Below are 25,656 nucleotides of genomic sequence, written 5' to 3'. Positions count from 1 at the left end.
ATAGTTTATTCCCATGAGGAAAAAAAACCAGAACAACAATATGAAGCTATCAAAAAGAACAAGAGGAAATATGGCCAAAATGCCATTATTTTGCAGCAAGTTAAGAAGCAAATTAATCACCACTGCTTATTCTTAAAATTTAATGCTATAAATTTGGCTGGACCTTTAAAGATGTATTCAGGATATTTTGTTAAATGCTTCCTTAATTAGGAAAACAGATTTCCAAGACATACTTATATTAAGCCCAAAGCAGTATATCCCACCAGAAATCCTTTTTAAATCTGCAGAAGAAAATACATATTTTACTGAACCCTTTCATCATCTGGAAAAAATATCTGGCCCTAAACAATTGAAAATATTTTCTAGAACTGCTCAAAATGATCTTAATAGATTCTGTACCATTCTGGCCACTACTAACAAGAAAAGAGGGGGAAAATTAATTGTACCCCTTCTAATCATAAAGGAAAGCTTCTCTTTTACAAAATATATATATAGGAAATATATACTGTATACAGTAGTCATGGCAAGATTACTGTACTCACAAATATGGAAAAATAATAAAATGCCCACAGTAGATTGGATTATAAAATTGATGGAGCTCCTTGGGATGGCTAGGATTTGAACAGAAATTAGGTAATACTGTCTTTGCTCCCCTTCCGTCTAACAGGGGAGGGCTCTAAAGTTGGACTCACTTTCTTGTCTCAAACTACAGAACCAGGGTAACTGATTGCTGGCATAAGATATTAGCTTGGGCATGTGAATGTCTCCACTATCCTCTCCAGTAGACCCACTTTCAAAAGTCACCCAGTTCAAACTGAAGAGTGCCCAAAATATTATCAACAATAAACTGTACTCTTTGGCAAACTTGCTAAATGGTTCTGTAAATGTTTAGGATATGACAAACCTTTAAACAATGCACATGCCCAAATCATAGTGCCAGAGGCTGATATGCAGGTTCTGAGGTTTTGCTGGTAAAAAATACAGGAAACCAAAAGTTGCCTTCAAGCTTTATGTTTTTTATTCAGCTGAACAAAAAGACGGGCTCCTCTAAATGAGAGCAGCCCCAAAAGACAAGTAAACCTTGTATTTATTCTTTCTGGTTACATAAGCAAGCCATCTAGCAAAGCTGACACGCATATGATAAAGATTTCACCCAGTAAGTCTGGCATACTGTAGATAAGAGAACAGAAGTAACAAACATGTTCCCTTTTGGGTGTTTCCCTAAAGATATCGTATGTTCTTGGGTGGGTTAGGACATTGAGTATTTTCCTTGCTGGCCTTTCATGACCCTGCATCTAGGACTTTGCAAGAGCCCGAAGACAGTAGGGCCATCTGCACATTCACAATTGATATTTCCTACACTGTCCCCTAATTGAACAATGGCTCACACGGATATTTGCTCTATATGGGCCGATTACAATATTCTAGGTTGGACTTGTACACCCTTAGGGGGGTTTCTCCCTCCTGGTCACAACCAGCCTTCCTGTCTACCATCTCCCTTGATGACGGGCCCAATTGTTGGGATCCCGAGAGGTGGTTGGGTCTACCTAGGGGCCTCTGGGGGAGACGCACTAAGAGGCCCCTGATATGTTTTTTAGCCGGTTACTTTAAGGGGTTAGGGAGGGGGAGGAATAGTGGGGAGGGGAGGGAACTAATAAGTGGCACTCAGTCTGGGTCCGCTATGGGCTCTGGTGGAATGGGGTTGGGGGTGGAGGCTGCTGGCTCTGCGTGTGCTGGGGTGGGGTGTCAAATCCCCACGACGATAGGGAATGGCAGCAGGTGGTTGCACGGAGGGCCACATCAATATCTGGGATTGCGCCCTCGCTATCTTCGAGCGGTGGCGCGCTCCGACCCTCCGGTTAGCACCCTTTTGCCTGGGGATGAGGGTGATCAGGTCCCTGAGCTTAGGCTGGTGTATTTTAATGCCAGATCCGTTGTTAATAAGGCTCCCCTCGTTCATGATTTGATCGAGGAATGCGCGGATCTGGCATGCATTACCGAAACCTGGTTGGGCTCGGAGGGAGGGGTCCCTCTGACTGAGCTATGTCCCCCAGGTTTCTGTGTGCTGCACCAGCCACAGGCTCAGGGTAGGGGTGGTGGGGTGGCGGTGGTTATTCGGGAGACTTTATGTCTGCAGGAGACCACCATTGTCCAGATAGGCGGGAGTGAGTCCCTCCTCCTGAGATTTGGCCCTCGGGTCCAGATGGGCTTGTTGCTCACATACCTGGCACCCAGCTGTGTGGCAACAGCCCTGCCCGGGCTGCTCAACACCCTCTCAGGGATGGCGGTGGAGTTCCCCAGGCTTATAGTGATGGGTGACTTCAACCTGCCTTCCCTGGGAGGGTTGTCAGAGTTAGCTCGGGAGTTCATGGCTTCCATGACAGCCATGGACCTGACCCAGGTAATTCAGGGCCCGACTCATGTGGGGGGTCACACTCTCGACCTGGTGTTTTTATCTGGGCAGTGGTTGGATGATCTGGGAGGGGGTTTGCCAGCCATTTTCCCCCTGTCATGGTCCGATCATTATCTCCTGCGGCTGGTCTTCTGCTATGCCACCCCCCATCGCTGGGCTGCGGAACCGACCAGGTGGTTCCGCCCCAGGCGCCTAATGGACCCAGAACGGTTCCAGATGGCGCTTTGGTCTATACCTATTGCCCTCATTCACAGCCTGGCCGATGCCTTGGTGGATGCCTGGGAAAGGGCGGCCACCGAGGCACTCGACCGTGTTGTACCCTTGCGACCCCTGACCCGGCGCAGATCCCGTTGGGCTCCATGGTTTTCTGTGGAGCTCCGGGAGATGAAGCGTCGGAGACGGTGTCTGGAGAGCGGTTGGAGGTCCAGCCGGTCTGAATCTGACCGATTGCAGTTAAGAACCTTCATAAGGTCTTATCTTGTGGCGATGAGGACAGCGAAGGCTAATTATTTCGCTGCCGTCATCGTGTCCACAGATAATCGCCCGGCCGCCCTGTTTAGGGTGACTCGCTCCCTTCTTAACCAGGAGGTGAGGGAGGATCCCTTGCAGGGTCGGGCCGAGGAGTTTAGTCATCATCTGATGGACAAAATCGCTCAGATACAGACCGGTTTGGACTCCCCATAGTCTGATGGGGAGGAATCGGTCTTGAGCATGCTATCTGGACTGAATTCGATCCTGTTTCCCCTGATGATGTTGACAGGATTATGGAGATGCTAAGCTCCACCACCTGTTTATTGGACCTGTGCCCCTCCTGGCTGGTTTTTGCGGCCCGGGAGGAGACACAAGGCTGGTTCCAGGCAGTAATAACTGCTTCCTTGAAGGAGGGTATCTTCCCCTCCGCCTTGAAGGAGGCGGTGGTGAGACCCCTCCTCAAGAAGCCTGCCCTGGACCCGGCTGTTTTAAACAACTATCGTCCGTTCTCCAACCTTCGTTTTCTGGCAAAGGTTGTTGAGAGTGTGGTGGCGCATCAGCTTCCCCTGTTCCTGGAGGAAACTGATTATCTGGACCCGTACCAATCGGGTTTCAGGCCCGGGCACAGCACGGAGACGGCATTGGTCGCGCTGGTGAATGATCTCTGGCAGGCTCGGGACAGGGGTTATTCCTCTGTCCTAGTCCTATTAGATCTCTCAGTGGCTTTTGATACCATTGACCATGGTATCCTACTGCGGCATCTCAGGGGGTTGGGAGTGGGAGGCACTGTTTTACGGTGGTTCTCCTCCTATCTCCTGGGCCGCTCGCAGTCGGTGTTGACGGGAGGGCAGAGATCCACCCCGAGGCCTCTCGTTTGTGGAGTCCCTCAGGGGTCGGTTCTCTCTCCCGTCCTGTTCAACATCTATATGAAGCCGCTGGGCGAGATCATTCGTGGTTTTGGGGTGGGGTATCATCAGTATGCTGATGATACCCAACTTTTTTTCTCCACCCCGAACCAACCCAGTGATGCCCTCGCCGTGATGTCCCGCTGCCTGGAGGCGGTCTGGGTTTGGATGGGGAGAAACAGGCTTCGTCTCAATCCTGCCAAGACTGAGTGGCTGTGCATACCAGCATCTCGGGTTAACCAGACTATTCCATCATTAACGATGGGGGTGAGGTGTTACCCCCCGCTGATAGGGCTCGAAACTTGGGTGTCCTCCTGGATTTGCGGCTCAGTTTTGAAGACCATATAGGAGCCGTGACCAGGGGTTTTTTTGCCCAGGTTCACCTGGTGCGCTAGTTGCGACCCTACCTGGACCGAGATGCCCTACGTACAGTCACTCATGTGCTCGTGACCTCCCGTTTAAACTACTGCAATGCTCTCTACATGGGGCTGCCCTTGAGGACCACTCGGAGGCTTCAGCTGGTGCAAAATGCAGCCACGCGAGTTGTGATGGGGGTTTCCCGTTACTCCCATGTAACACCTCTGCTCTGTGAGCTGCATTGGCTTCCGGTTGCCCTCTGGGTGAGATTCAAGGTGCTGGTGATGACCTATAAAGCCCTAAATGGCTTGGGTCCAGGATATCTGAGGGAACACCTGCTGCCGGCATCAAGTTCCCTTCATCCTGTGCGCTCCCACAGGGAGGGCCTTCTCAGGGTGCCGCCGGTAAAAGAATGCCGGCAGATAACACCCAGGGGGAGGGCCTTCTCAGTGGGTGCGCCTGCCCTTTGGAACCAGCTGCCCATGGAGCTTAGGACTGCCCCCGACCTTCGATCATTTCGCCGAGACCTGAAGACCTGGCTCTTCAAGCTTTCCGGCCCAGGCTGAGTTTTAATTGGGGTTTTAACTGGGATTTTATATGTTTTATATTTTTTTCAGGGATTTAGTTTAATCTTTTTAATTGTTCTTAATTTTTGTATTGATGTTTTTATGCCCTGTAAACCGCCCTGAGTCCTACGGGAAAGGGCGGTATATAAATTAAATTAAATTAAATTAATTCCGGGTTAACAAGGCTAGCACTGAGACTCAATTGCCCAAGGCTGCTATCTCAGAAGACCAATTGTCCTATGTTCAGTTGGATCTTACCTCTTTCTCTCGACCACCACTTTGGTAACGAGAGATATAACAAGTTCATTGTCTGGGAGTCAGTTTGATGTGGAAATTAAGATGTAGGACTAGAAACCAGGAAACTGTGAGCTCTAGACCTTTTTTAGGTGTGAAAGCCAAATGGGTAACTTTCAATGTGTTGCTGTTTACTTTCAGCCCAACTTCCCTCATTGGATATTTGTGTAAAATCTAAAAGCAAACGGGCCATCCCAAGCTATTCTGTAGATGCCTGGGGAAGATATTCAATGTCACAGACACTGACAAAGAGGGAAGGGTCTTATAGTTAGTTAGCTCAGCCCATTCCTTCTTAGTAACGTCTGTGAATTCAAGTGGAAATAGAACCTTCAGATTAGTCCTAAATGTACAAATGAAACCTACTGTCAACACCGTGATCCTTGAATTTCACTATTGTAGGAACAGATGTAATCGACATCCTGCAAGTGGAAAAAACCCTTAGTGTAGTGGTTAAGGCATCAGGCTAAAAACTGGGGCACCATGAGTTCTAGCATAAAGCCAGCTGGGTGATCTTGGGCCAGTCACTCCCTCCCAGCCCTAGGAAGGAGACAATGGCAAACCATTTCTGAAAAAACTTGCCAAGAAAACTGCAGGGACTAGTCCAGGCAGTTACTAGGATTAATGGTGACTTGAAGGCATCCTTCATATAACTCAGCCTACGAATAATATTTTAAAAGATAGACAATCAGAACAACCATTAAGACCTAAGTCAGTGCCCCTCTTCCTTCTTCTATTTGACTGAGATATAGGATCTGCTTAGCCTACTAACAGAATTGTTATGGCTACCTCACCTAAATAGTAGCTTCAGCAATACTCATGTTCATAATTCTTACCAGTGAATAAATATGGGTGAGCTACACATTTCCGCAGTTGAATCAACACATTTTGGGGGTTAGCTTGCTTTCCCCACTCATTTTCAAATGCATCTGAAAAAAATATTAGAGACATTTACTGCTTTTGTTGACACATTTAAATATCAAGATTTAATCACACAACGCAGCAGGTAAAAACATTTTAATTAAAAGTCAACATTATTCAATATCTATGCTTTGGTGGAAACAGCAAAAAAGAAAGCTATTGCTAACAATTGTTAAAGGTCTTTGAAGTTTTAAAATGTATTATTTCTTATGACCAATTACATTAAATGGCAGACAGAGTCCTGCGATACCAAAATCCTGAAGTTGAAAGTTCTAACAATTTAATTTCTAATCTCATGCCAATGCTTTGGTCATCTACTGCAGTCATGAGCAATCTTTGACTTAGGCACCATCATACAATCTGACAAAATGATCTAAATATAAAGAAATAACTACGGTAATTTATATACAAGCTGTTCATAAAGAACTATGTTAATTGATAAAGGTTTCCAGTGGCTTTCAGCAAATACTGTCTTAAAACTCTTGATCTCCCTAGGAAATGCACCTTCTTGCACAATATTTTTGGCCCATCTTTTCTTGCAATTTCAAAGAAACTGCAAATAAACAAACAAATAATTCTGAGAGTGTTAGGATTCTGGGATTCATTTAACTATCATCCAAATCATATTAGCCCATATTAGCACGCACTGGTTTTTCAGTAGTTTCTCTTCACAAACTAGCAGAACCAAAATCCTGTGTACAGATGAGCTGCAGGACCAGGAGATATGTACTCCTGACAGGTGATTTGACATTTTGTGACAACTATACTGAATATAACTTGCCTGCCACTCTCAAAGCTTGCAGTTCTAACAAGGAAGCAAACAGAAGTTGATTACAGAGAAATGAGTAATTAAGACTGGAATTTTTATTTGCATTTTCAGGAATGTTAATTGTTTCATCCATAGCATTAGCTAGTTATGCCTGAATGGTCCAATGCATGGATAAGACAGTGTTGATAAAAGACACCAACTGTCAAATATGCCAGAATCATATAGGAAAAGATTGAGCCTGCATGAAATGAATTAATATTATCTGAAAAGCAATGGATAAAGTATTGACAGGCTATAAAACCATTTTTAACTATAGATTTATGGGGCAAAGCTAAAAGAGAGAAATTGTCATAAAGCAGAGAGGACTGGGTATCGCTCCATAGCCATGTTATAGAAAATGAAACAGCTGTTCTATAAGGCTGAATCAGGATTAATTCATTCACTGTATACATGTACCTACACACAATGACTATATTTTACATACTAATATTAGAAAATGCTCAAGTCAAAATGAAATGCAAATCACATTAATTCTAAACTGAGAAAACATATCTAGCTGAAAAATTCAAAATCTCATGAACAGAAAAAACAGGATACAACTATTGCTAGGTAAAACTCTGGAAGGGGGAAAGAAGAAAAACTACATATGGAATACTGTTTTTATATTGATGATGGGAAGTTCAAGTACTAATCTAATCAACTAGTAAAATCTCAGAATTGCTAGGGATCGAAACATAAGAAATGTAAGAAAAATCAAATAGTGTTTGAGGTTTATTTTTTCCTTCCTAGCACACCAAACATAGCCTTAATATGGAGGAAAATCACAAATGTGACCCACTAAGGCAAAAATGCAGTAAAAAATTGAATAGTATATACATTGAAATCAATGGGATTTGTTAATTAAATTTTCATTATTGAGTGGTTCTATTTCGAAATATGATTCAGCCTTAAAGCTTCCTGTCTCAATTTACCAAACAAATTATCTGTCTTGATGGCCAGTGCCAAAATCTATTCCTTTTCTTTTTTACCTAGATCTTTCATGAGAAGAGCCTTATAAAGTTTTTTCTGCAGTGCTGACATTCCATGGTAAAGAACCACTTCTACCTTCTTTGGAATTTCTTCTGAAACTTCTGCCTTCAATCTCCTGAGCAACAGAGGCTGCAACAGACTGTGAAGTTCCTTGACTTAAAAAGAAAAATCTCATTAAATGCAGACAGGAAAATCCAGTTAAATACAGATAGGATGAAAAATGTGGACAAGTTATGATTGTTAAAACTGAAGGAAATCTATCAGGGATCTAGGGGAGTTTTGCACGCAAGTACAGGATGGCCTCTGCTTATGTGAGGGGAACTTTGTGCATGAGGGCAAGCGGCTGCTGCTTGCACAAGGGCAACTTCGCACATACTCATGCACTCACCCACCACCTGTGTGGCCCTGTTCCAAACAGGCCATGGCCCAGTAGTGGGCTGCGGTCTGGGGACCCCTGATCTAGATAACCTTATCAGCAAGATATCCATTCTACAGGCATCATCATTTTTCACTTTCATATCTACTGTATAATATTTAGTAAGATATCACATTGTCAGCCGCTCAGGGTCCCTTGATCCGTGAGATGGGTGACAAATACATTTAATAATAAATAAATAGTACATAAGAAAGTAGTACCCCTTTTTTCTTTTCTACATATCATAATAAATGGTTTATTTCTATCTAGATATTTTCCAAGTAGAAATATGTGATTAGCTTAATTTATAATCACTTCACCATTTAGATCAGACATGTCAAACTCACAACATCATGTGATGTCGTGCAATGTATTGGGACAGTTTTGCCATTTCCAGCAATGGGGTGGCCGCGGCTTCCACATGATGCATCCGGCCCGCAGGCTGGCAGTTTGACACCCCTGATTTAGATGGTTAATGCTTTGGCTGTATGTTTCTAGGAAAACTTGTAAATCTTCCCACAGCTTCTAGTAACAGACTAACTAAAAGCAAATCTATGTGGCATACATATCTTAATGAATTCTAATAGAGATAGTTAAGAAACATAGTATCACATTTCATAAATGTATGGTTAGAATATTGTGCTTATTCTCGGGATTCTGCCATCTCTCCGAGGGGGGGGAAGAGGATGGTTATTCAGATTGCAGTAGGCTGTTTTCAAAGACCAGGAAAGCTTTTGATCTGGGGGGAACGGGGAGAGAGAGAGATCTGGGTTACATCTCCATTTGGAACTGAAAGGAAAAGCAATAACAATAAACACAAGGAGATTTCCCTTTCCCACGAAAAAGCCTGACACCTAACTAAATGATGTGAGCCTGACCAAATGGATTTGAGGGGGGGTGTTGAACCAGGAATGCTTTATATAGTATTGAAATGTAACTCAATGTCAGATCCCGTCTTGTATTGCCACAACCGATCTCATCCTAGTAAACTTCTCCTTTTGGACAAACTTGGATCCAAGACATCTTATTTCCTAAGATGTGGATAGGGGTGGGTCCTGACAGTAGACAGGATCTGCTATAAGAGTCATCCTGGAAGCGAAAACCTTATCGGGGGACTTTGCACTAAATATTATGTCTGGCGACGAAGCAAGAGAGGAGGGAAGCCCCACGGAGAGGGAGTCTTCCCCCCAAATGGAATCCCAGAGACGATGGGAAGTTGAAGTGGCATATTTCCCCGGGGAAGAAGCGGTGGAGCAGCACAACCGAAAACCCCGGTGGTCGATGGGCGTTGGAAAAAAAAGTGAGTGGGAAAAGGCATCGGGAGAAGTGACCCCGAGACAGAGCGACCACCAACCGGAATGGAGGCAGGAGATGGAGAGCTACATGCACGCCAGTGAGGAGGAGCGGATTCTGGAAAAAGCCATTGATCTGATGAAAGCAACCCTGAGCTCACTAAGGGAGGAGAGAGCTGAAAAATGCAACCGAAGCAGCGCCTGGGGCCGCAACTGGAGAGGTAACGGCACCTGAAACCCCGGGGCCGTCCAACGTAATGGGAGTCACTGCCTCAGCAGTACCCCCCCCAGAACCACAGACAGGGACCAGGATGAGGAGCGATACCGGCCGCAGTGCAGACAATGCTCCATCCAAAGACTCCCGCCCCTGGAAGTCATCACGACTGGGATTTTTCCTAACCCAAGTCCTCAGCTATATGGAAGAATACGGACAGGATATCCCCAGTGACAAAATACGCATCCGAATTGTGCAATCTGCCCTGGACGGATCGGCTGCAGAATGGGTGGTGAACTTGCATGACTCCAACACCCCAGAACTCAACGATTTCAACCGATTCATGTCATCTTTGAGGCGGCAGTTTGAGAATCCTTTGGCTGACCGTAAGGACTGGGAGAGAATCAAAACGATGAGACAGGGCAGGTGAGCAGTGGCCGAATATACCCAAGAATTCCGAGCCATTGCCAGCAAGCTAAACTGGCCAGAAGATATCCTCCTTAGCCACTTCAAAGACGGTCTAAACTACGACCTGTATGACGCTTGCCTGCCTCGAGGAGACCCACCCCATCTTGACGACTGGTACGTCCTGGCGGAGGAAGTGGAAATAGACCTACTGAAGAGATACCACAGAAGAAAACCATGGGGACACATGCCAATTGAGCAAACATGCGAGGGGGAAAAACCACCAGCCACAGCCAAAAAATCAACGGGTTGTTTCAACTGCGGGAGAGAGGGCCACCGCGTCGCAGAATGTCGTTCAAAAGCCCCCGCACGAAAACCAGAGGCATCATCCTCCAAGAAGCCAGGGAAGTCCCAAGGCAACACAAAAGAATCTTCCATGAAGGGGACAGAGGCTGTAGAGTCCACAATTCCTGCCAGGAACTGGGATTGGACTCCGGCCTGCACTGCAGGGATGGTGGACAACTCGGAAGACAGCTCAGAGGGAGAACCATTGGTAAGTGGACCCCTTCCACCCATACTTAAGACAGTGACTATATTAGCTTCCTCTATGCCTGAAGCAGCCAAAATAAAAGCTCTGATAGACTCTGGTTGCATCCGCTGCCTTATCAGCCCAACGCTGGTAGAGAGATTGAGCATCCGAGTGAGGAGGCTAAAACAACCAATCTCTTTTAGTCAATTAGATGGGTCAATAACGGGGGGGGGGAACCAGCCACCCTAGCCACTTTACCAATCCACCTATCACTGGGCCCCATGAGGAGGACATAACGTTTATAGTGGCCCAAGGCATGGAATGCCCAATGATTCTAGGACTGGAATGGCTGAAGAAATGGAACCCCGGGATAAACTGGAGGACAGCAGAACTCAATTTCCCAAAGGGGGGGGGCAGAAGAACTTAGACTCCAAAAGCATCCCCCCCAACCCGGAGGGAGGAGACAGCAGCAGTGGGGGAAGAGAAGTTCCCAGAAATACCGGAGGAATAATAATAATAATAATAATAATAATAATAATAATAATAATAATAATAATAATAATAATAATAATAATAATAAACCTTTATTGTCAAAGTACAACATGTGTACATTGAGATTAGCTGAGCCTCCCCCCGTGCTCTCTCCCCCCAACACACAGTGACAACAAACCCTCCATCCTACCACACCACATGAACCAACTACACCAAGTCAATTCTGCATAAATTCACAGAGATTATGTCCCATTTAAAAGCCTAACAGCCCACGGATAAAAGCTATTTTTCAGCCTGTTGGTACGGCTGGCTATATTCCTATATAGGAGAGTAAAGAGATACCGTTCAGGGTGTGAGTCATCCCTGAGAATCTTCCTCACTCTTCCAAGGCAATGAGCCCTGGCAATGTCATCCAGTGGCGTCAGGGAACAGCCCACAATGTCTTGTGCTGTGCTCACTACCCTCTGTAATACTTTCCTGTCCACGGCTGTCAGACCAGCATACAAAACCACAATTCCATATGAGAGGATGCTCTCTACAGTAGACCGGTAAAAGAGGGTCATTAGCCATTGTTCTACCCTGTTCTTCCGCAAGACCCTAAGAAAGTGAAGCCTCTGTTGGGCCTTTCTAGCCACCTGGGTTGTGTTAACTTTCCAGGTCAGATCTTCACAGAGGTAGACTTCCAGAAATTTAAAGGAGGAAACTCTCTCTACACAGTCCTCCCCGATGTAAAGTGGGGCAGGTTCCTCCTTTTTTCTCCAGAAGTCTAACACCATCTCTTTCGTCTTGCCAATGTTTAGGTGCAAGTTGTTGTTACTACACCATATGGATAGTTTTTGTACCTCCGCCCTATATGCTGTCTCATCCCCACCTGTAATAAGACCCACCACAGTTGTATCATCTGTGAGCTTGATTATCGCAGTGGATGGGTCAGATGATACACAATCATAAGTGTATAAAGAGTACAGGTAGGGGCTAAGCACACAGCCCTGAGGCGTCCTGGTGCAAAGCTTCAGGGGGGTGGACAAAGCAGACCTGACCCTCACTGTTTGTAACCGATCCCTAAGAAAGTCTTGAATCCAATCGCAGATGGTGGGGGAGAATTTCAAGTCAGTCAGCTTCTCGATGAGAATGCTCAGCAAAATGGTGTTGAAAGCCAAGCTGTAGTCAACAAAAAGCATCCTGACATAACTTCCAGGTCTCTCGAGATGACTTGCTACAGAGTGTAAAGCAGTAGCTATGGCATCGTCTGTCGACCTATTTCCCCTGTAGGCAAATTGATGTTTATCTAAGTCCAGTGGGAGTCAGAGCAGTCCTGAAGAAGTTGCGAGCGCCCACCTATATGCTAAACTATCGAAATGTGAATTCCACCAGGAAAAAATTGACTACCTGGGATACCGCATATCCCCAGAGGGCATCGAAAGGGACCCTGAGAAAGTCAGGGCAGTATTAGAGTGGGCACCCACCCGCACACAGAAGCAATTGCAAAGTTTCCTGGGGTTTGCAAATTTCTACCGCCAATTCATCCCTGCATTTGGCCAAATGGACCCAGATTGTTGGGGGCAATAAGCTTTGTAATAATGCTGCTTGGGGGGGGGCGAAAGCCCTAATAAGCAGGCATACATAGAATGAAGGCTATTGCTAAGCACATTGATTTGTGCTTTAAATTGTAAGCCACCCTGAGTCTTCGGAGAAGGGCGGGATATAAATGAGATTTAAAAAAAATAGCCATGCCCCTGACAAACTTGTTGAAAATGAAAGGGGGGTCCCCTGTGAAATCCAGCCAGCCTGTAAAGTGGACAATGGAGTGTCAAGCAGTATTTGAGAGGCTAAAGAGACTTTTTTCTGCTGAACCTGTCCTAAAACACCCAGATCCCGACAAACCTTTTGTAGTACAGGCAGATGCAAGCGATGTAGCGGTAGGAGCCGTATTATTACAAGAAAATGATGGGGGGACGTTGCAACCATGCTCATACACATCCAGAAAACTCACAGAAACAGAACAACATTGGCCAATATGGGAAAAAGAGGCATTCTCGTTGAGGTGGGCATTACTAACATGGCGCCAATTTTTAGAAGGAAATAAAATACCTTTCCAGGTCTGGACAGACCACAAGAATTTGGAAGCACTAAAAACACCCAGGAAGCTCACTCCTAAGCAAGCCCGCTGGTCCCAACATTTTCACCAATTCAATTTTACTCTCAAACACTTACCGGGGGGAAAGAATTTCCTGGCAGATGCATTATCCCGCATGCCCCAATATAACAGCACAAGAGTTGCTGACTTTCGGGACTTCCGGGTGGCTCTCCAGCATCGCAGACGGTCGGAATCGACCGCCGGCCCTTCGTTTCTGTTTAAACCGCTGAGCAGCCAACAATCAGCTGCTCCGCGGTGTGAAAACCCCACGAAGAAGGGAGGGGGAGTTTCCAGGTAGGGGTAGAGCCCCCTTAGAGCCCCAGAGCGTTTGTTCTGGGGCTTGAAGGGTGAGGGCCCCCCCAAAGCCTGGGAGTCTCTGGAGTGGAGGGCTCTTCTGCTGTTAGCAGAACAAGACGCTGAATCCACTCCTGCCGGTTTGATTGACATCTAGAAACATTGTTGCAGCAGAGCAACAGAGTTCTATAAACAGGAAGTACAAGGCTTTAACCCTCGAAAAACAATTCTTTTTTCATTCTGCTTACTATTTGGAAAAGAAAGGGAAAATAGCGTCTGAGTAAATAGGGAGGAGAGAGGGGAAGAACTTTTTTTTCCTTTTTTATAAGAGGTGAAGGGGTTTTTCTTTTTTTTCCCTCTCTCGCCCTTTTTTTTAATATAGTGAAAGTCTTTGCTGGGAGATTGAGGAGGAATTGGACTTTAAATTTGCTCTGCCTGAACTTACAAGATGTGGTTTTAGTTCTTAAAGGAGAAGAGAAGTGAAAGTGTGAACAGAGAGTTAAGTGTCTTTAAAATGGCTTCTAAGCCTCCTAGAATCCCTGTTACTAAAAGTGCAGGGACATCGCCTGTTCAGCAATCTGGACTGCAGTCTTTGACATCATCCCCTGCAGCTTCTCCACCTGTAACGTTAAATGACCTGCAAGATGCCTTAAAAGTGGCTTTAGCCACTCAGTCTGAAAAAATAACTGAACAGGTGGCTGAGCTTATTGAGGAGAAGAACAAGGAAATGCGGGAGGACATTCTCTTAGCACTTCAGGGGCTGGCAGGATGTATTGAAACTTTGAATGAACGGGTAGAAGAAGTGAAGCAAAATAATTTGTTGTTGGAGGCTAAAATGGGTGAAGCTGAATTTAAAATGGACAAAATGGAGGAAGAGGTTCTGATGTTACAGTATAGAGATATGGAGTTTGCCCTAAGGATCAGAGGCTTGAAAGAGAATTCTCAGGAGAACTTGCAAGAGATGCTGGTGGATGCTTTGGCACCTATTTTGGGGGTTTAAACCCGAAGAATTCTCTGGGGAGATAGATAAAGTCTTCAGAGTTAACTCTTGGATTGCCAGGCAGAGGAAATTGCCAAGAGATGTGGTGTATTTTACGAAGAGGAGGATAAGAAATGAGATTATCCAAATTTTTTGTAATAAGAGATTTACAATTGCTGGTCAAGAGGTGTTGATTCTGAAAGAGATTCCCCAAAAAGTTTTGAGAAAAAGGAAAGAATTTGCTTTTTTGGCAGAAGAATTGAAAAAACAACAGCTTCAGTTCAGATGGGAGATTCCAATGGGGATTGTGGTGAATTTTGCTGGAATAAGATATCGTCTTAATACACTTTTGAAGGCATGAGATTTTTATACTAATGTATTGAAAGCAGGTTCACCACCCTCTACAGAAGATAAAGGAGGAAAGGATGAAGGAGTGCAACAGTTACAAGAAAAACAGCAATCTTCAGAAATTGTGCAACCCTTGGCTTTAGCAGAAGAAACTTTGACTCAAAGAATAACACGGGCTGCATCTAGGCAGAACAACAACAACGGCAACAGGATCAATGTTTGATGATTACAATTCAAGAATCAAGTGAAGCAGTGGGAGGAGCGAGGCCGAAGAAGCAGATTTCTGAAGATCTTCAGGCAGTGCTCCGGAGGCTTCAAGTCGCAAAGGATGGCGACAAAATTCCTGACCTGGAATGTTAATGGCTTGAATTCACCACAAAAGAGGAAGAAAATATTTCAGTATTTGAAACATTTTAAAAATGATGTTGTATGCTTGCAAGAGACGCATATTTGCGTATCTGATCAGAAATATTTGATAAATCTGAGACTGGGTACACAATTTATTGCATCCGCTCCAAAGAAGAAAAATGGTGTAGTAATATATGTGAAGAAGGGTTTGATAGCCAAATTAATAGAAGCAGATATATAAGGAAGATATATTATTATTGAACTTTTGATTGAAGGGAAGAAAATACTTTTAATTGGAACATATGCTCCTAACCAACAACAAGAAGAATTTTATAAATTGCTTCATAACAAAATAATTCAATGGGACTACAAGTCTTGTATTTTAATGGGAGACTGGAATGGTGTGATGGACATGCAGAAGGACAAGAAAGGTTTTTTAAAAAATACTCCTAATCATGCTAGATTGACTAGATCTTTTTTTGATTTGAAAGATGATTTGGAATTGAGAGACATTTGGAGAGAAAGAAACGCGGATGAAAAGGATTTTACTTTTCTTCTGACAGACATCAATCTTTTTCGAGGATTGATTTTATATTGATTACTAATGATTTCTTTTCTAGGATTAAGAAGATCAAGATATGTCCAAGAACTTTATCGGATCATAGTCCAGTTTGGATGGAATTGGATAAGGGTAATGGTGATAGAAGATCTTGGAGATTAAATGAAAATTTATTTAGATATGTAGAAAATGTGGAAGAATGTAAAAAGCAGATGAAAGAATTTTTTATTATGAATATGCACAAAAGCACCTCTATTGAAATGGTATGGGATGCAAGTAAAGTTTACATAAGAGGTGTCTTGATATATTTGAATAATAAATATAGACGTAGAATGGAATTTAAGCGTAAAGAAATAGAGGAGGAAATAAAGAGGAAAGAGAAAGCCTTTACTATGGATCCATCTGATAAGAGGCTAAAAGAATCAATTAATTTGTTAAGAAGTCAGTTTGATATGTTAATGATGGACCAGGTGGCAACTAATTTAAGATATGCTAAACATCATATTTTTAATAATGCAAATAAATCTGATAGGTGGTTAGCTTACTTATTAAGGAAAAAACAAAGATCTCGTCATATAGACAAGATAGAATATAGGGGTAAAGAAGTATTTCAGCAAAATCTTATTAAAAAGGCCTTTGTTGAATTTTATTCAAAGTTGTATGCAAGGGATAGTCAAGGTGTAGATATAGATAGTTATCTGCAAGGAGTGAAGATCCCGGCGCTCACACAAGAGCAACGGAAAGAGATGTATCAATTGATAACCACTGAAGAAATTATTTTAGCAATTAAACAATTAAAAGTAGGAAAGGCACCTGGGATAGATGGATTGACTGCTACTTATCATAAAAATTTATAATTAGAGATGGTGGAACCTTTAAAAGAACTGTTTAGAATGATTCAATCTGGAGGGGAGGTACCCCCATCATGGAAAACAGCATTTATAACGTTGATTCCAAAGGAAGATCAAGATCCTGTACAAACCAAAAATTATAGACCTATATCGTTGTTAAATACTGATTATAAGATATTTGCAAAAATTTTAGCAAATAGATTGATGAAGGTTATGCAACAAATGATTTATACCGATCAAACAGGATTTATAAGTGGTAGGCAAATGAAAAATAACGTGAGACACATTGTAAATGTATTAGAATATTTAGAAAGAAATAACCAAGTCCCTGCAGTGCTGATTTTTTTGGATGCTGAAAAAGCTTTTGATCAATTGAATTGGCAATTTTTATTTAAGGTGTTAGAGAAGATGCAGTTTGGGGATAAGTTTCTACAACCTATTAGGGCTATATATCACAAACAAACAGCTCAAATAATAATTAATGGTAGCTTATCAGAAGCTTGTAAAATTGAAAAGGGTACAAGACAGGGATGTCCATTATCACCATTGTTGTTTGTTTTAACATTGGAAATATTATTGATTAAAATACGTAATTCAAAGAAAATACAGGGAATTAAAATTAGAGATCAAGCTTATAGACTGAGGGCGTTTGCAGATGACTTGGTTATTACGTTAAGTCAACCAATTCAATCAGTTTTGGATTTAATGGAAATAATTTTACAATATGGACAAGTTTCTGGATTTAAGGTAAATAGACAAAAAACTAAGATATTGTCTAAAAATATGACTATAGAACAAAAGGTTGCTTTAGAAAAACTAATGGGATTTGAAATAGTTAAAAAGGTTAAATATTTGGGGGGGGGGTTTGAACTGGGAATGCTTTATATAGTATTGAAATGTAACTCAATGTCAGATCCCGTCTTGTATTGCCACAACCAATCTCATCCTAGTAAACTTTTCCTTTTGGACAAACTTGGATCCAAGAGTTCTTATTTCCTAAGATATGGATTGGGGTGGGTCCTGACAGAAACACTTTCTCAACTTGAAGTAGAAGGTGAAAAAGGTCTGGCCATTTCAAATAAGCCATCAATCATCCACAATCAATTTATTCAATTGACACAACAAAAGAGAGATGTACAGTAAATGAAATAGAGGTACAGTATTGTAAGACTGGCATATCACATAATTAGATTAACAAATCAGGGCACCATATGTTCTATGCATTTATTCTTTATATTTTCTACACTTTAATGCCAGTATCATTAGGCTAAGGCACATTTTAGCTAGTTTCAGTACATTTCCTGGGTAATGTTGTGTGTGATTATATGAGTATTACAGATAATTGACTATTTTAGATTTTAGCTTATTTATTTAATGGCTACTGACCTTAACACATGAGATTGTGTGATTTGATACTTTAAAAAGAGCTTCATATAGCAAACATATAACTTATGGCTATAATTGGTATGACTGAAAACTATAGTAGTCTCATTTAAGGATAAAGCCACTAAAATTAATAGGGTTACAAAAATTAACAAGTATAAATCTCCCTAATTTCAACTGGTCATTTTAAGAATTCCATGATTCAGCAGCATGACATAAGGCTGATGAAAGCTGTTGTATGGGGAACTATGCATGTTGTTACTACCAATACACAAGTGTTATATTAAAACATATTAAATGTGTCATTTAGATTCCCAGCACTAATTATGCATGCAATAATGATCCATAATCTTACTGTAGTCTGAACTTTTTCTCAAGTATGGACCAAATTCAGTACCTTTTAGGTGGTCCTTGGGACAAATACTAAGTTATGACAGTACTGAACAAAGAAGCTTATAGCCAGTCCTCAAAATTGCAGTGGTCACAGTGTCCCCACAATCATATGATTGAAATTACAACAGATGCAGTGTGTTAATAGTTGTGTGATGACCATTTGTGACCTTCACTGCTGGCTTCCAAAAAACAAATTCAATGTGGGAGCCCGCAGGAAGTACAAGTTGGGGTCACGTGATAGTGTGCTTAATTTGCTTAATTACTACAACCAGAATTGCAGTTAAGTCAGCATGGTGACTGTATTGCTTAGCAATGAAGTATTCAGTGCCAATTACAGTCATTAACTGAGGACTATCTGTACTTAAAAATAAGCTTGCCTAAGAGACTTTGTATTTCCCCAGGGCAGCAACTGTATACAGCTGTATGTAGTTGCATAAATTAAAAAGTAAAAAAACCACCCTAAGCATCTTTTATAACATTAATGAAAAAAGAAACAGCACAAAGATGAGGTCCATGATATCATAGGACACTGAATTCTTAATTAAAAATTGGAGTATTTTTGGTTCAAGTGCAACAACAGTAGCATAATAAAAAAAGAAACCTGAATCCCAACTATTCACATTCTGCAATCAATCTCAACTTTCTACTTGCCTGTTTCAGTGTCTTTTTCAATTTCATGGTAATAGCAAACAAATTCTTCTGCCAGTTCCTTGGGAAATATAACTGGTTCAATAAAAGCAAGCATGGAATATAACTCTTGAAGATTGTTCTGAATTGGAGTACCAGTCAGCAGGAGATGGAAATCTGTTGAATACTAAAAGATGTTCTGTTGTTTAGCATTTACTTTTTGCATTATTTGTTAGACAACCAGGGATAAATCTGTTTAAAAGTAGCAACATTGTTACATTATGTGCAATCTTTACTCACAAATGATCACCAATTGATGCTAGGGTTAATTTTGCTTTGTATTTATCAAATATATTTTTATTGCACAATGACCAAAATAAAATTTCTGTCTGTGTATAGTTTAGACACTGCTGAAGGGAAGAATTCGATTAATTGTATGTAACTATCCGACCCACACATGTAAGTTGGTAGATATAAGGTAGTAGTGGGAAGGGATGTGGGGACATGATTTGGAATCTTGCAATATTATTTTGCAATTAGTATCAAATGTAGAGGTTAGGATCCATTCCCTTTTTAGTAAAGTTGGAAAACTTGTGTCTTCTGAGAAAATTGTGTTTTTATTCCAGACATAAGCTGAATATTTTAAAGTTAATGTTAATGTTGCTTCTTTTCTTATTGAATAAAAATGCCAATAATTTATCTTAAACTCAAATTGGATGTCTCCTCACATTAAACTAGAAATATGCTGTTATTCAGTTGAGCCCTTAAAGATAACCAAGAAACTGAAATCCCCCCAAATGACCAAGAAGGCAATTACAAAATATTCATCCTCTAACATATGAACAAAACAAAATGTAATATTCTTTTACCTCAGATAATGTTTTATGAAGCAATGATTCCTGATTCTTCAGTCTCTGAGCTTCATCCACAACAAGACAAGTCCAGTTAAAACTGAACATAAAGAAAGAACAGAAATATAATGCATTCAGATCTATTGTTTGCTCAATTTATTCACATAGAGGGAGTGAGATTAATTAAGATTTAAGATATTAAAGTTTTATTTAGAAGCTCAGAAACTTTGAGAAATACTATATAAGGTTTCCTTCTCCTTGGTCATATTTGAATAATTGTCTTTATTTTATATATTATATTAATGTGTACCAACTAATGCAAAAAATTACCACATGTCTTCCCTTCTCCCCAGTAACTGATTCAAATAGATAAAGCACAAAAAGGATACAATTTTTGTAAGAGTAGATAAAGCACAAAAAGAATACAATCTTCGTAAGCCTTCATTTTGAAACAATTATTCATTTATAACTGGCCCTAAATAGCTTTTGTGTTGAAAACATATTTGTACTCAGTGTCCTCACCATTTTAGAAAAGCTGCATCTTTGAGGCACATCTGTAACCAAAAGAAAAGGTTTGTTTATACTGTAAGTTTACATGTTTGTTTTAAAGAAATGATGGTTGCATATGAAACTCAACTGTGCTTTATTCATATAAGCAATTGAATAATTAAAAAGAAAGAAAGAAAGAAAGAAAGAAAGAAAGAAAGAAAGAAAGAAAGAAAGAAAGAAAGAAAGAAAGCCAATGCATGGGCTCCATCAACAGAGGGATAGCATTAATATCATGAGTAGTGATAGTATCACTCTATAATACTAGTGAGGCCATGTGTGGAATGCTGCATCCGATTGGGGTGACATGGCAGCTGTCTTCCAGTACTTGAGGGGCTACAGAGAACAGAGGGTTGACTTATTCTTCAAACACATGAGGACAGGACAAAAGGCAATGAGTAGAAGCTTGTTAAAGAGAGATTCAATCTGGAACTAAGGAAGAATTTCTTGAGAACAATTAATCAATGGAACGGTTCTGTGTGCTCCATTGCTGGAGATCCTGAGGAAGAGGTTGGACAGCCATTTGGGATGCAATAAAGTCTCTTCTGCCTTGGGCAGGGGGTTGGACTAGAAGACCTCCAAGGTCCCTTCTAGCCCTGTAATTCTATGGTCAAGAGACATGAATGACAATGTTCCTAAATACGTTGTATGCAGTCCTTTTCCATTCACCTCCTCCTATAGTCAGGAGTTTGTTCCATTTGGTGTCACTTTCAAAGCATCAGAATTCTAGCTTCATATTTCATTTCCACCAGAAATTATGGTTTATTAGTAAATTAGTAAAATAAATACAAATTGCTGCTCAAAGAATTTCAATCATTATTGTCTGTGTTCTTTCACAACTGTGCGAATCTAGCCATTTTGGTCTGGATTTATGTTTCACCAGTATTAAAAAAAACCTGCTTAGTATAATGTATGAACCACAGCTGGATAGATTAGAGACCAGATAGTTATTTTAAAGTTTAGTTTAAGCATAGTCAACTGAAAGATTCTCAAATTATTTTTTCCCCAGGAAAAGTTTAAGTTGAGCAAACCAAATTTAATAACTATAGGTATTCTATAATCTGATTTCAACAAGCTCATAATCTGCTTTTTTGAATATCTGGATTTTTTCACATCCATCTATTTGTGTTATATGGAAAAAGGATATACAGAGCTTTTCCTTCCCCATCAATCTACTAGTACATCTGGCCTTAATTAGATGAATGTAAAAATAAAACAATTTATCTGACCTTAATGATTACAGGAAAAAGACTCTACAGAATAATTTCAATTGAGGACAAGTTTAATTTTCAGAGAAATTATTGTAGAAATAATTTATATCTATGAAAGCAGAATTCTCATAAGGAAGACAGAATGGGCCAATCATTTGCTCCCTTCCTCTTATAAGATTTTCATATTTTGCAACATATTTCCTCCAATAGTTGTCCTTTTGCATTTTAATTTAAACTTGCATAATTAAAATCTAAGGTAATACTTAATTATATAGAAGCATACTCAGAGAAAACGTTCCAGTACTAAAACTTCCAACAGGTCAAAGAAACCTATCTATTCACAGACCTCTAGATACAGATTCAATCAATCAATTTTTTAATACGGTCATAGACCAGCAAAATACAGATCATGAATATTATGGTGGACATGGAGACTGGTCAAATTAAAACAGTCAAATTATTGAAATATGTAGTCATAAATACTAATGATATACCTCATAAGTAGTCAGCAGAATGTGGAAACCATGATTTGCTTTCAAATCCTGCTGCAGTTCAGCTCTTTCTTCTTTGCCTCCTGAATATATCACAGTGGAAAGGCATGGAGAAAACCTTTTTTGAATGTTTAAAAGAGTTATTGATCAATATCTCTCTTCTAATCAGAATTATAAATGTACAAACTGCATTGGTTTACTTATTCCAATGCTTTCTATTCTGTGATGCCAGAGACAAAACCTGTCATTTTGTGTGCAAAGTACCTCTTATCATAACACAGAAAATTTCTGAAAATAATTATCTTTTAGAGACAGACCTAGGTAATGGAATGCTATGGCTAAATTTGTAGACAACTGCATTTAAAAGAAATGTGTTGTACCACATTCTGCATCATTTTTCTCAATCCAAATTTTACTATATTCCTCCTTATAAGCAAAACAAAAAAAATTAGAGAAAGTATAGGGAGCACTTTTCCAACTAACAAATGTTTAAAAGCTTAGCTCACTTCACCATAGACTCATGCACTTCATCTATACATCTGATGAAGTGAATTACAGCTCACAAAAGGTTTTAATAAAATGTAAGTTGGAAATATGCTACCAGATTCCTATTATCAACAGGCACAGTATATAATTTGTAACAATTCTGTGTTTAGGCACTGCCCAAACTGACTCTGGGCAGCTCACAAATTACATTTGAAACTTGCCAGAATGTGCTTCAAGAAATGTAAAACTTTTGAAATGTTTACCTTTTTAATTCATCCCTCCAGTTGTTTAACACACAGAGAGGGCAAAGGATCAAAAAAGGTCTCCTATGAAGCCTCCCACTCAAAAAAACAAGCAGAGAAATAGTCTGAAATAGAATTAAAAATATTTTGAATTTATGTATCACACATAATGATATTCATTTTTCTTTTGACAATTAGGAAGTCATACATTTCATACAGAAAGACAAATACCTGGCAAGTCTTCCCCAATCCCATTTCATCACCCAGAATACAGCCATGCCCAGTTTCATAGCAGCGTATCATCCAGTTTACACCTTCTATCTGATAGGGATGCAGATGAATGTCTAAAAAATAAAAAAGGAAAACTATTGCATAGGAACTCTTAACTTGTTTGAAATACAATTCATCTAATGAATTAGACATTAAACTTTGATTATGGTCATTTTCTTAGAACTTATGTCAACATAAGGCTTCGGCTCAACCCGGACAAGACTGAGTGGCTGTGCGTGCTGGCATCTCGGGAAACTCAGATCATTCCATCTCTTACTGTGGGGGGTGAGTTATTACCCCCCGTAGATAGGGCTCGCAACTTGGGAGTCCTCCTAGATTCACAGCTTTCTTTAGAAGATCATATAGTAACTGTGACTAGGGGGGCCTTCGCCCAGGTTCGCCTGGTGCGCCGGTTGCGGCCCTATCTAGACCGGGATGCCTTGCGTACAGTCACTCATGTGCTTGTGACCTCTCGGTTAGACTACTGCAACGCTCTCTACATGGGGCTGCCCTTGAGGACCACTCGGAGGCTCCAACTGGTGCAGAATGCAGCCGCGCAAGTTGTGTTGGGGGTCTCCCGATACTCCCATGTTACACCTCTGCTCCGCGAGCTGCATTGGCTTCCAGTTGCCTTCCAGGTGAGATTCAAGGTGCTGGTAATGACCTATAAAGCCCTACATGGCATGGGTCCAGAGTATCTAAGGGAGCACCTGCGGCCAGCGTCAACTTCCCTCCGCCCAGTGCGCTCCCATAGAGAGGGCCTCATCAGGGTGCCACCGGTCACAGAATGCCGACTGATGGCCCCCAGGGGGAGGGCGTTCTCTGTGGGCGCACCTGACCTTTGGAACCGTTTACCGGTTGAGCTCCGGATGGCTCCTGACCTGCGCTCCTTCCGACGTGACCTAAAAACCTATTTATTTGAACAAGCCGGCCTGGTCTGATGGGTTTGGGGTTTTAATTACTATTTTTAAGTAATTTATTTATTGTATTTGGGCACTATGGTTTAATCTGTTTTTAATTTTTGTATTCTGTATTTGGTATTTATTGCCCTGTACACCGCCCTGAGTCCTTCGGGAGAAGGGCGGTATACAAATTAAATAAAATAAATTAAATAAATTAAATAAACATAACTATTTTCACTGATATGCTAGAAGGGGAGCAAAATGAGAGGAGCTACAATTTACTATTAAAAGGCAGAACAATCTAATTTATGGAATAACATACCTATTCAAGGGAACTTACTTTTTAAATTCCAAACATAGGAATGTCAGTCTGACAATATATTTGTCATTTTTAAGACAAGGTATTTTTAAGAAGATAATTACTTATACATCTTTCCTCTGAACAATCAATATATAAATTCTTGACTTGGAAAATTACAGAAGTATCTAAACCACTTAATATTGAATTAACAAGGTACTTATTCACTTTAGGTTATCTTCACATCACCTGTTTTTTTGAACAGGCGATGTACTTTGTACATTAATCCCATCAAGTGATGGGATGGCTGAAACTAGTTTTGAATATCTTGTCTTGTCTTGTCTTGTTAGCTGCGAAGTCGTGTCCGACTCATCGCGACCCTATGGACAACGTTCCTCCAGGCCTTCCTGTCTTCCACCATCTTCTGGAGTCCATTTAAGCTCACGCCTACTGCTTCAGTGACTCCATCCAGCCACCTCATTCTCTGTCGTCCCCTTCTTCTATTGCCCTCGATCTTTCCCAGCATTAGGCTCTTCTCCAGTGAGTCCTTCTTTCTCATTAGGTGGCCAAAGTATTTGAGTTTTAGCTTCAAGATCTGGCCTTCTAAAGAGCAGTCAGGATTGATCTCCTCTAGGACTGACCGGTTTGATCGCCTTGCAGTCCAAGGGACTCGCAGGAGTCTTCTCCAGCACCAGAGTTCAAAGGCCTCAATTCTTTGGCGCTCAGCCTTTCTTATGGTCCAACTTTCACTGCCATACATTGCAACTGGGAAGACCATAGCCTTGACTATACGCACTTTTGTCGACAGGGTGATGTCTCTGCTTTTTAGTGTGCTAAAAAGTTTTGAATATACAGTACTTAATTACCATTGCTTACTTTTTATACCTTTTGCATATAAATAAAAACATGCTCTTATTGAACTAATTCAATTCCCTGGCTGCCCCCAGTACCAACTAGCTTGTCAATATAGTTTAACTAAATTGATCTATGGATTCCATCTTTAGGAAAAACAGCTCGAAACGAAACTTACCTGTCAAACCCCATTGGCGTAATTGCTCCTCTTTAATACTTTCGCTTCCCTGTCTGGAACCGTATTTGTTAGAAACAGTTTGGAAAAAGCAAGACATCACACAGGCCTCAAAGCAGCAAACTCCGATCCCTCCTCCTTCAGCAATTTTCACTTTCCTAAACAGTTACCGGAAAGAAAGTAATGGGCAGGCTTATATGGATTGGCTGGTTAGAAAGAACGTCGCGCCGTAATTGGCTTTTGCGGAACCGGGGCGTGTTCTAGAAATAGCGTCATTCTGACGCTGCTCACACTGGCTTTAAATATTTTGTCTGCGGGGTTGTTTTTACGCTGCTTTGCATTTT

The 25,656-nt window shown here is 41.2% G+C and overlaps 1 protein-coding gene across 4 annotated transcripts in view; it reads right to left on the bottom strand.

Annotated features, from left to right (window-relative positions):
• CHD1L (chromodomain helicase DNA binding protein 1 like) overlaps positions 1 to 25,465 on the bottom strand; it is a 64,154-nt gene extending 38,689 nt beyond the window's left edge. For all 4 annotated transcript variants that reach the window (XR_014491592.1, XR_014491593.1, XR_014491594.1 and 1 more), the window contains exons 1-9: positions 25,316 to 25,465; positions 23,047 to 23,159; positions 22,837 to 22,940; positions 22,091 to 22,205; positions 20,362 to 20,393; positions 19,858 to 19,939; positions 19,013 to 19,175; positions 7,722 to 7,877; positions 5,840 to 5,932 (exon numbers count right to left, since the gene is read on the bottom strand). Coding sequence is in view for 1 of the 4 variants with exons in the window: in XM_083355493.1 (XP_083211619.1) it covers positions 5,840 to 5,932; positions 7,722 to 7,877; positions 19,013 to 19,175; positions 19,858 to 19,939; positions 20,362 to 20,393; positions 22,091 to 22,205; positions 22,837 to 22,940; positions 23,047 to 23,159; positions 25,316 to 25,412 (955 nt within the window). In the remaining 3 variants the exon portion in view is untranslated. The remainder of the gene's footprint in view (positions 1 to 5,839; positions 5,933 to 7,721; positions 7,878 to 19,012; positions 19,176 to 19,857; positions 19,940 to 20,361; positions 20,394 to 22,090; positions 22,206 to 22,836; positions 22,941 to 23,046; positions 23,160 to 25,315) is intronic.
• Between the last annotated feature and the right edge of the window lie 191 nt (positions 25,466 to 25,656).

The sequence above is a fragment of the Vipera ursinii genome (genome assembly GCF_947247035.1).
Source record: "Vipera ursinii genome assembly, chromosome: 2".
Taxonomy (NCBI): Eukaryota; Metazoa; Chordata; class Lepidosauria; order Squamata; family Viperidae; genus Vipera; species Vipera ursinii.
Note: the sequence above shows the minus strand (reverse complement) of the source record. Positions and strands in the feature narration are given on the sequence as shown.